We start from the raw sequence: 16,762 nt of genomic DNA on the forward strand, positions 1-16,762 counted from the left end.
CACACACACACACAAAATTTTTGTGACACATGAAAATTACGTGAAATTAAAATTTCAGTGTCCACAAATAGTTTTATTGGAATATAGCACCACTCATTTCTTTACACGTGGCCTATGGCTATTTTCACACTGTCATGGTGGAGCTGAGTAGCTGGTACGGACACTGGAAACAGCAAGGCCAAAAAACCAAAGCCTTTTGAAAAAAAAAAAAGAGTTTGCCCATCCCTAACTCAACATTCTAATAATCCGTAATTAATTAAATCCACAACCTGAACCAATGACCTTGTTGACCCTTCATCATACACATCACCCCATTGGTTAACCTTTTACACCTCAATGACCTCAAACTGGACTCCACAGACACCCCTTCTGGTGACACCCCCTGAAATTCCTTCCATGACCCCTGGAGCCCTGCTGGGTGAGGGGTGGGCTGACCCATCTACACAGGCAGGAGCCCTAGGCTCCTCTAGGTTTTCTCCAGCCTCCCCGTGGTAACCTCGGGAACTGGATCACTATGTTGTCCTCTGGCCTTTTCCTGCCCATTTTCTGAAGGTGAGAGTGTGCAGACAGCAAAAAAGAGAAGTTTTTTGAAAGCCTTTTGACGGCCTCAATTCTGTTTCCCTGCAGGTTTATGTGGGTTGAGATTTTTAAATTCAGAAAGGATCCTGGTGCCCCCAGTTCCTCCTAGTCCGCCCCAAAAAGAGGAACCTCAGGAAACAGAGACACAGAAACATCCACTTCCCTGTGGTCTTTCTCACAGCGGGGGTGCCCGGGTGTCATTCCCCCCCCACACACACACATACCGCCCCGCTGCAACCTCGACAACCTCCCGTGACCTCGCTCCGGCCCCGCCGCCGTAGCGCACAGTGAAGGATGCCCCCAACCCAGGGTCCTTGAGGGAGGAGTTGCACCTCCATCTCGGCCACCATCAGAGCCCAGTCTCTCTCTCAGGGAGACGACCTGGGAGGCCAGGCGAGAATGCAAGGGCATCTACCCAACGCGGGCCCTTGGATGAAAGTTGGCCCCGGGCGCGGGTTCCGGGACCAATCAGGAGACAACGTCCAGGGGATTCTGCGGACTCAGTCAACGTGCCCGAGGCCCAAAAAAAGGGAAGCACCAGCTCTGGACTCCTCAGACCCAGAGGAAGAGGACCTAAGTCTCCGGCTGCTGCCTGGTCAGCGAGCCTGTGGGCGGTACCGGGACGAGCTCCGAATGTTATTGGCCGAGGGGCGAAACCTGCCGCCTGCTGCGCGCTTCCATTGGGTCGCAAGATCGGAGACGGGGCCTCCACAGGCCGCCTCCGCCTCCAGTTTTCTCGCTACTAGCTACTCGCGCGGAGCGCCCTGCTTAAGTGGAGCTCGTCAGGCCACCACGTCATGAACCGCAACTTGGACGCTGTGCAGAGCTTCTTGGAGCAGTTGGAGGCGCGAGGCGGCCGGTAGAGGGCGGTACTGGCCGGCGAGTTCAGCGTGAGTGGGCGAGAATGGACGACCAAACCGCGCGCTCTGACTCATGATCCCGGACTGTCGGGATACCTGTACTGTGCGCCCTGCCGCGCTTTGCCCTCCGTCCCTTTTTCCCAGCGTCCAAGAGTGTCTCCTCGCCTCTAGGTCTATTTTTCTCTTCCCAGCACCTCTCTGTCGCTCTCTTCCCTGTCCCCATCCTCTGCTCACAGAGCCCCAGAGGGCGAAGTCCACGGCCGGGTTGGGCGTGCCGCCCACGCGCCCTCGGGTCCCTGTTCCCTCTCATCCAGCTCCCAGAACGGTCCCACTGCTGGGTGGAGCTGGAGAAGCCGGCTCCCCAAGGGAAGGCAGGCGCACACTTGCACTGGACACCGGTCAGCCCTGGCCTCTGTGATCATGTGGAAGAAAGGGCCAGGAGAAGAGGACCCAAGAAGCCCTACTGCGGGTGGGGAAAAGAGGGGATGGTGGTGTGGATGCCGGACTCTAATAGGAGCTGTGACCTAGGGTACTTTACCTGGGTCCTCTGGGTAAAACGCTACGGTTAATGACTGAACGGGCATGAGGAACAAGTGTGCGTTAAAAAGCGCCTTAGCAGATCTTGAGCGCTCACTTTGTAGGTCCCTTTGTAACTAGTTATAAAGATTCTAAACATTACAGTGCCGTAATACAAGCCATGTGTAAGGAATGCTAATGCAACATCGTAGGCATTGGTAGGTGTTATTTATTATAGTCTGATTTTGAATAGCTGATGATGGTAATACACTTCAGAATTATAATAATCTAACAGTAACAAAGTATCAGTGATATTTTGTTACACAAGTAATATTATACATTATAATTTATATACATTTTATAGTGTCATATATATCATACTTCATGTTTGTTATATTAAATACATATTACATTACAATTATTGTTTATAATACAATGTAACACAGATTGTGTTTGGGTGGTAGATGCAACCCTCACTGTTCTACTTCCTGGTTGGGACTTTCCGCAAGTCACTCAACCATGTCGTGCCTCAGCTTTCTAACCTACACGATGGGAACATCACAATGGAGACCTTGTAGTGATTCAATGTCGTTAGCACAGAGCGTGGCACAGAGAAGGTGCTCTGAGTTGCCATTAGTACTGTCTCACTACAATTACCCACCCAGGCACCATGTTATGTAAGAGTCTGCATTCACCTCTCACAAACCATGTGAGAGGCACGCACTTGCGCACTTGCGCACTCCCTACAAGTGCCTCTGTGCCCCAGAACTCTGACTTGGCTCCTATCTTCTCTCTTTCTTTTCCCAGGGTTGGCTAATGGTGCCTTCCACCAGGACATCCAGGCCAACTCAGCCGCATGGAAGACCATCCCTGTGTATTCCACTGAGGCTGGCCATCTGCCAGGGAACATGAGGAAGAATCACTGCAAAGATGTGCTGCCGTGGAAGTTGGGGGCTTCCTGAGGGAGTCGGTGGTGCTCTACACACATCTCCACCCCATGGCAGTCCAATCCACCCCACTATGCTCCCAGTGTACTCCCTCTCAGATCCTTGCAAGTGGCTGCATTTCTCCTGAGCAGCTCCCAATTGCACCCAGGTGGGATCCCTGCTGGGTGTGCAGGAACCCTGCTGGCTTTCATCCAGGAGTCTGTCAGGGCCAAAGCACTTTTCTCACCTCTCCCTCTGGCAGATGATCAGACACGAGTGACCCTCTCCCTGCTCTAGGAGGAGGGACATTGCGACTACATCCACGGCAACTTCATCCAGGTCAGGCTGGGAGTCAGGGAAGGAGCGGACACGGGGTGACAGCAAGATCCCAGTGGTGAATTTAGCCTTTACCAGGGCACAGACGGAAGCCAGGCCTACAACGCCACACAAGGACCCTTGCCTCACACCTTGTTAGACTTCTGGCACCTGGTCTGGGAGTTTGGGGTCAAGGTCAGCCTTAGGGGAGAGTGAGGAGGAACTAACATTCTGAGTCCTCCCTTGGCCGTGTTTCTCCAGTTACCTAACCCAAATCACTCCCCTCTCCCCCTACCCTTCTTGTCTAGGTAATCCTGATGGCATGTCCAGAAATGGAGAATGGGCTGGTAGGTGTCCTCAGCCCTCTAGAATACATTTCTTTGTGCAGGAAGGAGGCAGGAGAAATCTTGCTAGCACCTCCCTAATCCCAGGTCCAAAAGGCCCAATTCTTGGAGTGACTCCACTATTGCTCTCTTCAATTTTTTGTTGATCTTTCCCTTTTATTCATGGTGTTCATCCCTGCAGTGTTCACAACCCGTTTACTGTTGGTCTTCCCAACCCAAGTCCACACCATAGACCATAAGGCTTATACTGATCTGTCCCTGGTACAACTCTGATCTCTGTTTTTTTAAAGTGTCTTGTAGGTGGCATATTGTAAGGACTTACTTTTTTATTTGGTCTGACAATCTCTGCCTTTAATTGGAGTATTTAGTTGTTAACATAATTATAAATAACGTTGGGTCTAAATCCACCATCCTTTTGTTTTCTATTTGTTCCATCTGTTCTTTGTCCCTTTATTCTTCTCTGTCTTTTTTCCGATTGAGAATTTTTTATTTTTTATTTATTTATTTGAGAGAGAGAAAGAGAGAATGAGCACTAGTCAGGAAGAGAGGGAGAAAAAGATTCCCCACTGAGCTGGGGCCTGACGCGGGTCTCAATCCCAGGACCCCAAGACTATGACCTGAGCCAAAGGCAGTCGCTTAACTGACTGAGCCACCCAGGTGCCACTAGATTGAGAATTTTTATAAATCCATTTCAGAGTCATTATATACTTATTAGTTATACCACTGTGTATTATGTGCATAGTGTGGCTTTAGAGTTTACCAGTTATATCTTTAACTTATCACAGTATACACTCAAATAATATTATACCATTTCATTTGAAACATAAGAACTTTATACTAGCAAATTTATTTCAAATTTCCCATTCCCTGCTTTATGTTACTGTTGCCATAGGTTTTAATTCTAAATATGAAATATACTCCACAATGCACTATTATTTTTACTTTAGATTGTCTTTTTCTTATTTTTTTAATTTTTTATTTTAATTCCAGTATAGTTCACATACAGTGTCATATTAGTTTAAGTGTATAATATAGTAATTCAGCAATTCTAAATATTACTCCATGACCATCATGATAAGTGTGCTTTTTTTTTTTCATTTTATTTCTATTCAGTGTTCCAGCATTCATTGTTTATGCACCACATCCAGTACTCCCTGTAATACGTGCCCTCCATAATACCCACCATGAGGCTCACCCAACCCCCAAGCCCCCTTCCCTCTAAAAGCCTCATTTTGTTTCTCAGTCCACAGTCCCTCATGGTTTGTCTCCACCTCAACTCATTTCTCTGCTCCATCTCCCAGTGTCCTCCATGTTATTCCTTATGCACCACAAGTAAGTGAAACCATATGATAATTGACTCTCTATGCTTGACTTATTTCACTCAGCATAATCTCTTCCAGTCCTGTCCATGTTGATATAAAAATTGGGTATTCATCCTTTCTGATGGAGGCATAATACTCCATTTTACATATGGACCATATCTTCTTTATCCATTGAAGGGTATCTTGGTTCTTCCCACAGTTTGGTGACTATAGCCATTGCTGCTATGAACATTGGGGTACAGATGGCCCTTCTTTTCACTACATCTGTATCTTTGTGGTAAATACCCAGTAGTGCAATTGCAGGGTCTTGGGAAGCTCTATTTTTAATTTCTTAAGGAATCTCTACATTGTTCTCCAAAGTGGTTGCACCAACTTGCATTTCCACCAACAGTGTAAGAGGGTTCCCCTTTCTCCACATCTTCTCCAACACACATTGTTTACTGTCTTGTTAATTTTGGCCATTCTAACTGGTGTAAGTTGATATCTCAATGTAGTTTTGATTTGAATCTCCCTGATGGCTAATGATGATGAATATTTTTTCATATGTCTCTTAGCCATTTGTATGTCTTCATTGGAGAAGTGTCTATTCATGTCTTTTGCCCATTTGTTGACATGATTATCTGCTTTGTGTGTGTTGAGTTTGAGGAGTTCTTTATAGATCTTGGATATCAGCCCTTTGTCTGTAGTGTCCTTTGCGAATATCTTCTCCCATTCCGTGGGTTGCCTCTTTGTTTTGTTGAGGTTTCCATTGCTGTTCAGAAGCTTATCCTGATGAAGTCCCAAAAGTTCATTTTTACTTTTGTTTCCTTTGTTTTTGGAGACATATCTTGAAAGAAGTTGCTGTGGCCTATGTCAAAGAGATTACTGCTTATGTTCTCTTCTGGGATTTTGATAGATTCCTGCCTCACATTGAGGTCTTTTATCCATTTTGAGTTTATCTTTGTGTATGGTGTAAGAGAATGGTCGACTTTCATTCTTCTATATGTAGTTGTCCAATTTTCCCAGCACCATTTATTAAAGAGACTGTCTTTTTTCCACTGTACAATTTTTCCTCCTTTGTCAAATATTATTTGACCATAGAGTTGCGGGTCTATATCTGGGCTCTCTACTCTGCTCCACTGGTCTATGTATCTGTTTTTGTGCCAGTACTATGCTGTCTTGGTGATCACAGCTTTGTAGTAAAGCTTGAAATCAGGCAACATGATACCCCCAGTTTTGTTTTTCTTTTTCAACATTTCCTTAGCAATGCGGGGTCCCTTCTGGTTCCATACAAATTTTATGATTGTTTGTTCCAGCTCTTTGAAAAATGCTGGTGGAATTTTGATTGGGATGGCATCAAAAGTACAGATTGTTCTAGGTAGTATAGACATTTTAACAATGTTTATTCTTCCAATCCATGAGCATGGAATGGTTTTCCATGTTTTTGTGTCTTCTTCAGTTTCTTTCATAAGTGTTCTGTAGTTCCTCTAGTGCAGATCCTTTGCCTTTTTAGAATAAGTGTACTCTTAATCGCCTTCACCTATTTCACCCATTTCCCACCCCTACCTTCCCTCTGGTAACCACCTGTTTATTCTCTATAGTTAAGTCTGTTTTTTGGTTTCTCTCTTTTTTTCCCCTCATTTATTTGTTTTGTTTCTTAAGTTCCACATATGAGTGGAATCATATAGTATTTGTCTTTCCCCAACTGATTCTTTTCACTTAGTATTATACCCTCTAGATCCACCCATATTGTTGCAAATGGCAAAATTTCATTGTATATTCCGTGTGTGTGTGTGTATATATATATATATATATATATATATATATATATCACATCTTCTTTATCCATTCATCTATTGATGGACACGTGCTTCTTCCATAATTTGGTTATTGTAAATAATGCAGCAATGAACACAGGGGTGCATATATCCTTTTTTTAAAAGATTTTATTTATTTATTTGACAGACAGAGATCACAAGTAGGCAGAGAGACAGGCAGAGGTTGGGGGGGGGGAAGCAGGCCCCCTGCTGAGCAGAGAGCCCAATGCGGGGCTTGATCCCAGGACCCTGGGATTATGACCTGAGCCGAACACAGAGGCTTTAACCCACTGAGCCACCCAGGTGCCCCACATATATCCTTTTGAATTAGTGTTTGAGTATTCTTTGGATAAATACCAAGTAGTGCAATTACTGGATCATAAGGTAGTTCCATTTTTATTTTTTGAGGAAACACCATACTGTTTTCCAGAGTGGCTATACCAGTTTACATTATCAACAGTGCACAGTGGTTCTTTTATCTCCACATCCTTGCCAACACTTGATGTTTCTTAAATTTTTATTTTAGCGATTCTGATAGGTGTGAGGTGATATCTCATTGTGTTTTGATTTGCATTTCCCTGATTATGAGTGATGTTGAGTGAGCATCCTTTCATATATCTGTTGGCCATTTGGATATCTTCTTTGGAGAAATGTCTGCTCATGTCTTTTGGACAAAAGACATTTTGGACAAAATAATTGGATTATTTCCTATTTGGCTGTTGAGTTGAATCAGTTTTTTATATATTTTGTATACTAACCCTTTATCAGATATGTCATTTGCAAACATCTTCTCCCATTCAATAGGTCATTTTTTTTTAGTTTTATTGTTTGTTTCCTTTGTATGCAAAAGCTTTTTATTTTGCCACAGCCATCAGATAAGAAAAGGAAATACCATCCAGTGGTATTTATTTTGCCACAGCACTCAGATAAAAAAAGGAAATACTATCCAAATTGATAAGCAAGAAGTAAAACTTTAACTTTTTGTGGATGGCATGATACTATATATAGAAAACCCTAAAGACTATACCAAAAAATTACTAAAGCCAATAAATGGAGTAAGGTCACAGTACACAAAATCAGTGTACAGAAATCTGTTGCATTTCTATACACTAATAATGAACCAGCAGAAAGAGAAATTAAGAAAACAATCCAATTTACAATTGTACCAAAAATAGTAAAATACCTAGAAATAAACTTAACTAAGGAAGTGAAAAACCTATACACTGAAAGCTATAAAACACTGATGAAAAAAATTGAAGATGACACAAATAAATTAAAATATACTCCATGCTCATGGATTGGAAGAAGAAATATTGTTAAAAATGTCCATTCTATCCAAAGCAATCTATAGATTTAATGCAATCCCTATCAAAATAGCAACAGCACTTTTCACAGAACTAGAACAATCCTGAAATTTGGATGGAACCAGAAAAGACCCCTAAGAGCGAAAGCAATCTTGAAAAAGAAATATAAAGTTGGAGATATCACAATTCCAGATTTTAAGTTATACTACAAAACTGTAGTAATCAAAATAGTATGATACTGGCACAAAAATAGACATGTAGATTAATGGAATAGGATAGAAAGCCCGGAAATAAACCCGTGATTATATGGTCAATTAATCTATTAATCTTCAGCAAAAGAGGCAAAAATATGACATGGAAAAAAGAACCTCTTCAATAAATAGTGCTGGGAAAAGTGGATATCTACGTGCAAAAAGTGAGAGAGAGAGAGAGAAAGAAAGGAAACTGGACCACTTTCTTACACCACACACAAAAATAAATTCATAATGGATTAAAGACCTAAATGTGAGACCCAATAATAAAAATCCTAGAAGAGAGTATAGGCAGTAATTTGTCTTGCATTGTTCATAGCAGTATGCTTCTCAGTATGTCTCCCGAGGCAAAGGAAACAAAAGCAAAAATAAACTATAAAATAAACTATTGGGACTAAACAGCTTTATCAAGATGCAATTTAGGGGCACCTGGTGGCTCAGTGGGTTAAGCCTCTGCCTTCAGCTCGGGTCCTGATCTCAGGGTCCTGGAATCAAGCCCCGCATGGGGCTCTCTGCTCAATGGGGAGCCTGCTTCCCCAATGCCTCTCTGCCTGCCTCTCTGCCTGCCTCTCTGCCTTCTTGTGATCTCTCTCTGTCAAATAAATAAACACAATCTTTAAGAAAAGTGTAATTTATCCATTTAAAGTGTGCAATTCAGTTGTTTTTAGTATATTTCTGAGTTATGTAACCATCGCTGCAATAAATTTTAGAACATTTTCATTATTCCACAAAGAATACTGTATCCAGTGGCAGTCACTCCCCATTTCTTCAAATAGAGTAACCCCTACTCTATTATTGGTCTCTATAGGTTTGACCACTCTGGACTTTTCATGTAAACTGAATCATGTGATATGTTGTCTTTGTGACTGGGTCCTTTCACTGAGCATATTTTTAAAATTTCATGCATATTACAGTATATGTCAGTACTTGACTCCTTTTTATTGTTTAACAGTATTCCATTGAAAGGATCTACTGCATTTTATTTATTCATTTATCAGTTTATAGAATGTGAGTTACTTCCATTTTTTGGTTATTATGAATAATGCTGCTTTTGAATAATAATGCTTATGAAAATGCAAGTTTTTGCATAGAAGCATGTTTTCAGTTCTCTCAGGTACATACCTGGAAGTGGAATTGGTACATCATATGATAACTCCACTCTTAATATTTTGAGGAACTGTCAAACTGTTTTCCACAGTTACATCATTTTACCTTCCAATCAGCAATGTATGAGGATTTGAACTCACATTCTTCCCATTACTTGTCTTTTTCTTTAACGCTCATTATTATTATTATTATTTTAGCACTTATTTGTCTGTCTTTTCCCCATTGAATGGTCTTGTTATCCTTGTTGAAAGTCAATTGACTATAAATGTAAGGGTTTATTTCTGGGCTCTCAACTTTATTCCATTGATTGGTAGGTCTATCTTTGTACCAGTACTATACACTTTTTATTATTGTAACTTTATAGTAAGTTTTGATATCAAGAAAAATAAAGATGTACCTTCTCTGTCTCAGATGATCCCACCTAACTTCAGCCTCTTCAACGTGGTCCTGGAGATGAGAAAGCAGCGGCCTGCAGCTGTGCAGACAGAGGTGAGAGCCTTAGTCTCCATCCAAGAATATATCCCTCCTCCTCTTGTCTTCCATTTTTGATGATTTCTCTTCCCTACCAGGAGCAATACAGATCCTATACCACACGGTGGCTCAGATGTTCTTCTCAGCAGTCCAAAACATCAGCCCTCTTTGCCAGAATTTCAAGGAGGTACCAAGGCCCCCTTCCTACTTTCTTTGTATCTACCATCAAAGCCTCGGACGGAGACCAGGACCCAGAGAAGAAGTATTTGGCCACCATGGACTCCTTCTGGGAGCAGGGACTGACTATGATATCCACCTTTGTCCTCCTTGCTACCTTATCAGACTGTTCTTCTTAAGCTTACCCCTCTACCCCAAGAGTCCATGGTCACTTCCATGGACTTCCCAAACAGGGGTCTGGCCAGTTTCCTCCAAATCTCATACTCTTCCCCTCCTGTCTTTCCCCAGAATTGTGCCCCAGTCTACGATGAGGCCCTCTCCTTCCAGACTTCCCAGATGCTTCCCACCACACGGCGCCCACCTGGCCAGGTCCTCAGGTACCCAGCTCCATCTCTTCATTCTTCCCTTTCCAATTTCTCATGCTCAGAGGCTAACTCTTTCCTTGTTCTTGAAACACCAGCCCTTCCTTGCTGTTCAGTTTATCAAATATTCACTGGCTCTTTCTTTGAACTGAGTCCAGGAACCTGCCCCAAGATGACACTGGACCCAGGGATCCCACTGCCTCTGCCTCTAAGGTTAGCCCCTATGTTAGCCCTTTCTTTGCTTCCCAAGTCATTAATTTAGCAAATATTTCTTGATGCCACCCACTTGTCAGGCCTCATGTCAGGTGCTGGGGACAGTCAACCTTCCCTTGCAGCAAAATTTACCCCATCGTCCTCAAAACTAGCTCTCCATTTTGAGGCTATCCCTCCCTCCCACCTTTAGATGCCACTTCCTCATTCTTTTATTCAGAAGTGTACACAGAAATGACCACCCCTTACCTAGCACCAATACCCTGCCCATTTTCCTGCCAGGCTGTTCCCTTCCCTTCACTCACCTAACTTGCCAGGCGCTCGACAGACAGAACCGAACTCCCCTCATCCAGAGACCCCATCCTCTCTCCTCTGAGACCTGCCCACCTGCTCTCTTCGACCTGACCTGCTAGCGCCTTGGGTGGGAAGGAAGCCCGCGGTTTGCAAGCTAGGCGCACTCCCCACCCCCTCCCTCCGCTCAGTCATTTCACTTCCTCCCCCGCCTTCCCCACTCGCAGAAGCCTCTCCGTGCCTGGGCCCCCGGCCCTCACCATGGCCGACACGTATGCGGTGGTGCAGAAGCGCGGGGCGCCGGCGGGCACCGTGGCCGGGGCGCGGGGGCGCGGCGCAGAGGAGGGGCCTCTCTACAGCCAGGTGACGCCGCGCGCCCGGCTGCTGCAAGCGCAGGCGGTGAACGCGCGTGGGGTGCTGCCCAGCGGCGGTGAGTCCCGAGCGGGCAGGGGCGCGAGGCGGAGGACCGGCACCCTCCTGCGCCTTCTCCAGACCCAGTCTTGCTGGGGTCGGGAAGGCCCTGGCGGCCTCGAGACCCCCGCCCCTGAGTCCTGCCTGATCTGGGCCTAAGCTGACGTGTATGCTTTCCCGGTGGCCACGCTTCTGGGACTATTTCCCAACTCCCGTCGCGGCCGGAAGTGTGCCAGGCCTAGTCTTGGGCTGAAGCCTGGGTCCGTTTCTCTGGCGACGCTAGCTACTCCAGGGGGACGCGTCGGTTTCCGCCATGCCCCCTCTGGCTGCCCTCACCGCCCTGGCCCTGTCTGCCAGCTCAGGCTCCGGGAGCATGGAGGATGCAGTTCTGCCCCGAGTGGGTTCCGGAGCTCCGTGGGCTGCCTGAGTCAATCTTTGGGGGTGGTTTTCTGCCCGCAGTTCCTGCTGATCAAAGCCCTGCTGGGCCTGACGCCTATGAGGACGTGGTGGATGGAGCTCAGAGTGGTGGGCTAGGTAAGTCAAAGCCTGGGTTTCTAGGCATCCGCAGCTTCGAATCCCAGGATTTGGGGGTTTAGGGATGGTGGCATGGGGCTCACACTCTCCGAGTCCTGTGGATGTGGCTGCAGTAAACCACCAGGGCCTGGAGGCTTGAGGATGACCTTCCACACATCTCCGTGCCTCAGCTTCTCCACGAAACCCATGGTGCCCTTCTTCCAGGCTTCAACCTACGCATTGGAAGGCCTAAGGGGCCCCGGGACCCCCCTGCTGAGTGGACCCGTGTGTGAGTGCTGGACCCTGCCTGCCTGTTGCCCCACGTGGGCACCTGGACTGCTGACGGCCATTCTTTGCTATGTGAAGTGTTGGGAATGGGAAAGCTGGTCCTGGATCAAAATAAAAGTTTCTCAGGGTGGAAATGTAGGGGGTTTGCCCCGTGATTATAGTATTCAAGATTCGAGGCTGGGGGAGGTAGTTGGGAGATAATGGCTGGTGAGATTGCAGTGAACAGATTCAAACATAAACATCAGGAATGGGCCCAACCCCAGGGGACTAGGTAGGTTCTTCCAGGTGTGAAGAAGAGGATGGACAGGTGGGTTTCTGGAGACTGCCCCATCACCATAATGGACTAGTTCATCTCAATATCTGATCCTTCCTCACTCAGACACCCAGCTGGACACAGAAATGGGTGGGACCTGGAAAACACTGATAGACACTCCCCCACCCCCCAACCACCATTCAGACAGATCCAAGCCAGATATAACAATCCAGCAGACTGATTTCAAACACGTAAAAAGATCCCCACATGGGTACACAGACAGATGAACCCCCAAACAGGACAAGTAGATAGCCATACACCTAGACTGACCTTTAGAGGGACAGTCCACAGCTGGATGGATGGACTGCCAGCCAGAGAGATAAATCAACTAACAGCCTGACAGACCACCTCTAGCAAGAGAAACCATCAAAAAGACCCATCCTAGTTAGACAGCCAGCCAGACACAGGCCAGATGGACCCCTAAGTTGACAGATTCCCAGACAGACATAAACAAATCCCCAGCTGAACAGACAGTACATTCTCTCAGCTAGACAGACCCACCCCCAAGTGGGCGGGCAGACTGACCTAGTCAAACTTCTAACTAGCCAGATGGACTCCAAGCCAGACCGAAAGAACCTTGATGATACAGACAGCCTCCCAACAAGGCAGATAGGTAAACTTCTAGACAGGTGAATAGTTCCCACCAACTCACCAACTCTAAAGACCTACATTTTAGCAGACAAATTGATGCACCACCTGCTGAGAAGACTGCAGGGTGGATCCCCAGGCAGTCAACAAGCCAGGTAAGGAGACAAACCCTCAGGTAGATAAGCATCCTAAGCCAGACAGACCACCCACCATCCAGAACATTTATCAACTTGGCATGCCTTACAAATCAGGAGATCCTTCAAATAGGCTAGATCCCTGCTCACCAGATGGACCTCAATCTCTCAGGGCCTCATTGGAATATGAACCCCTATTCAGACACATGACAGATGACCCCAGCCAGACAGTGAGGCACTATGCTCAGAGATAAATGAACCCCAAACCAACTGGCCAACTAGACACCAAGCTGGACAGACAGAACCCAAACCCGATGAACAGCTGGACCCCCATCTGGAGAGATGAATGGACCCCTGAGAAGTCAGACCCTATTTAGAAAGATCCCCAACCAGATAGACCAGAGTCAGACAGGAAGACCCCCAACCAGACTAACTCTGAGCTGTTCACATAGACTGGCCAGGCAAACCCCCAGTCCTTGAGCTGACAGCAGATGCACACAGATTGCTAATTTGGCAGAAGATCTTCAGCTGGTAAGACAGACATCTAGCCTCACAGTTGGACGGACCCTAGACCAACAGATCAGTCTGTAGCCAGATGGGCTGATGAATCTCCCAAGTAGATAGCTGGAAAAGTGAACTCCAGACAGACTGAATGCCAGCTTGGTAAGACTCTCAGAAAGACCTCTGGCTAGACAGATACGCAGACCCCAGCCAGAAGGACGACAGCTAGACAGATCCCCTACTAGACAGGTAGACAATCCATGAGCCAAACAGATCTTCAGTTAGACAGACAGAAAAATGGGCCACCCAGCCAGAAAACAAACCATCCTCCATCAAGATGGATCTTCAAACAAGACAACCCCAAGTGGACAGTAAGACAAGAGTAATTTTATACTTGATGCTCCAAAACCCTGATCCTGCTCTATGAGCCTCTCTCCTAATGTAATCTCCTGACAGTATCTAGTTCATTCAGGTGGATTCCCTTCCATCCCTCCCTAACACAGAAAGCTGTCCTGTGTATGTGATGAACATGGACCACTGACTGAGACCAGCAAGGCCCGCATGCCTCATACAGTTACTGTGAAAATTCAGTGAAAGAGAGAATATAAAGGTTTAGTTGAGGAGCTTATGCATGATAAATGTTAGACCATAATCAGGTCTTTGCTCCTGTATTCAATATAGGTTCTGAGACAAGTCATTTGCCCTTTGTCAGTGAAAGGAAGGTGGAACTTGCCTTCCTTGACCACAATAGTGCTTGCTGGCATTGGACTTAGTCAAGTGTTGTAAGGTTTCTGCACAAGAGTCAGTTCAACCAGCCGAAACCTGGAATTTCAGAGAAACTTAGGGATTCTTTAGCTTAATGGAGAACAGGAAGCCAGTATTACCTGGCATCCAAACTCTTTGACAAAAGGTAGAGCTGACCTCAGTGTAAAGAGACACGAAGGAGGACCCAAGGCTGCTAGTAACAGAGGAGAGTTGAGGTTTCATTTAGAGTATAAAATTATCTCATAGCCAGAAATATTAAGTTCATTTGGCTCCAGAGACCAGAAAGGGAAAAGCAGTAGTATCTTTGAGGAGAGGTGGCCTATGGCAGAAGGAAGAAGCATATCTCCTTCCTCAGGGGAAGAAACTAATGTCAATTAGAGCATTGGTCTCTGGGGTCTGTCCTTAAGCCAGCACCCACTCAGCCCAATTTCCTACCAGAAGCCATAACTGTGAAGTACAGTAGGCCCATTTAGGTAAGATTTTTTAATAATTAGGTCTGAGGCTGAACTGTTTGCAATTCTTAGGTGCCCATTCCAGACTGAAGAGTTGCTCTGCTGCAAGTGAGAAGAACAGCGCCCTTGTGACTATCTAGCAACACAGAAAAACCTGTAGACTTGGCTTGCAAGGTAGAGCATTAAGGAGAATGCTGGGCTGGGCTCTTGACACATTTTATCTCATTTAATATGTAAAGCAATATTTGTAAGTTAAGTATTGCTACTGAGCCCACTTTGTAGATGCAAAGAAGACTCGAAGAAGATAGTTGTTAGAGATTCACACCCAGATTTAGGTCTCAGTGTTTAGTGTTACAGAAATATATGACTCTGAGCAAAAGAAGCCCTAAATCATTAAATGAATGTAAATAACTAGCACTGACTAGGTCCTTGGTGTAAACATGGACTGAATCATTAATTTTCAGAGCAGCCCATACACAGAGGTAAGTTTGTTATCCCCACCTTACAGAAGCCAGGAATAACTGCAGTGAACACAGCATCATTTAATATTTCTTTAAAGAATCATAGTGGTTAATAGCTGGGACTCAGTCACTTACTAGTGGTTGGATCTTGAGCAAGTTTTCAGTGTCTCTCTGGTTCAGTTAGTTTCCTAGTCTATATATAGAGGACAATAGAGTTACTTTTATCAAAGGGCCACCACATGAATGATTGATTGTTCAGAGCAAGAGTGAATCTGGATTCTTATAACACACATAGAAAAGATGTCATTTTTTCAGGGATTATTTCCAGAATAAAACAATTTACATAGTTCTAGTCTTGGTTAACAGTTACATTTTAAATCAGTGGGCAGAAAAATGTTCTCTTCAATGTATGGTATTGAGATAATTAAGTAGTCATTTAGGAAAGAAAAAAGTTCCATACGTCATACCCTACAGAAGGACAAATCCTGAATGTATTAGAGATTTAGATATAAAATAATAAACTATAGAAGCATTAGAAGAAATTATGGGAAATTTTCTATATATTCTTAGACTGCACCAGTGCTTGCTTAATATGGAAAGACAGCAGAAGCTCAGAAGAAAATAAAATTTATTACATAAGAATATTTCAACCTCACAAAAATCACCAAAGCACAGTCAGAAAATTCATGACAAACTTGAAAAAATTTACAACTGAGATCAAACAAAAGGCTAGTTTTCTGAAATATAAAAAGCTCTTAAGAATAAAGGCCAAAAACTAAAAAATGTGCAGCAAAGATGCCCTACCTTAGGTGTAATAAAAACCATGAAAATCAGAATTTTATACTGAGATAGCCGATTTTACTTATGTTAGCAAAGATCAAAAAGTTTAGTAACACGGTGTGTCATCTAAGATATAAGGAAACAGTCTCGTATAGAGCCAGTGGGTGTTAAAATGCATACAATCTCCATGGAAAGCACTTTAACAACATCTATTTAAAAATGCATATACTCTTTGAGGCAGAAGTTTCATTTGTAGGCATTTATCTTCTGGGGATACTCACAGAACTCTAAAATGACTGTTACACTGAATTAATCACTATAATACTGTCTGTAGCAGCAGAAGACTGGAAATAAATGTTCACAGTGGGGTCCTGGTTAAACAAATGGTAAGATGGTATACTATGCAGTGTAAAAAAGGGAAGTGAAACCACATCTGTGCACTGGTGTGAACAAATTTCCAAATAACATTGTCAAATTTAAAAAAAAAGATATGTTATAAAATATGTTATAAGATATGTTCATATGTTTTATATGAACATATATAAATATGTTTTTCCTTATATACACATAAAGAGTCTTGAAAAAAGCACAAGAAATTTGACAAAGAACTGAACATCTGGGGGCCCTATCCTGCAGCCCCATGCGCTTTGCTCCAGCCATCCTGCCTTCTGTTCACCTCCTCAAACCTTCCATGCTCAGGCATTTGTGTTGGTTGTCCTGTCTCC

General features: G+C 44.4%; 1 protein-coding gene across 1 annotated transcript; it reads left to right on the forward strand.

Moving 5' to 3' along the window:
• The first annotated feature begins 1,361 nt into the window (after positions 1-1,361).
• PTPN18 (protein tyrosine phosphatase non-receptor type 18) lies at positions 1,362-12,177 on the forward strand. The gene is given in 11 exon segments (XM_059378225.1): positions 1,362-1,469; positions 2,789-2,897; positions 3,144-3,220; positions 3,296-3,391; positions 3,505-3,543; positions 9,702-9,821; positions 9,901-9,978; positions 10,257-10,345; positions 11,059-11,261; positions 11,702-11,776; positions 11,981-12,177. Coding segments are annotated over 11 exon segments (1,047 nt in total). The 5' UTR covers positions 1,362-1,376; the 3' UTR covers positions 12,049-12,177.
• Positions 12,178-16,762: the final 4,585 nt, after the last annotated feature.

The sequence above is a fragment of the Mustela nigripes genome, chromosome 15 (genome assembly GCF_022355385.1).
Source record: "Mustela nigripes isolate SB6536 chromosome 15, MUSNIG.SB6536, whole genome shotgun sequence".
Lineage (NCBI taxonomy): Eukaryota > Metazoa > Chordata > Mammalia > Carnivora > Mustelidae > Mustela > Mustela nigripes.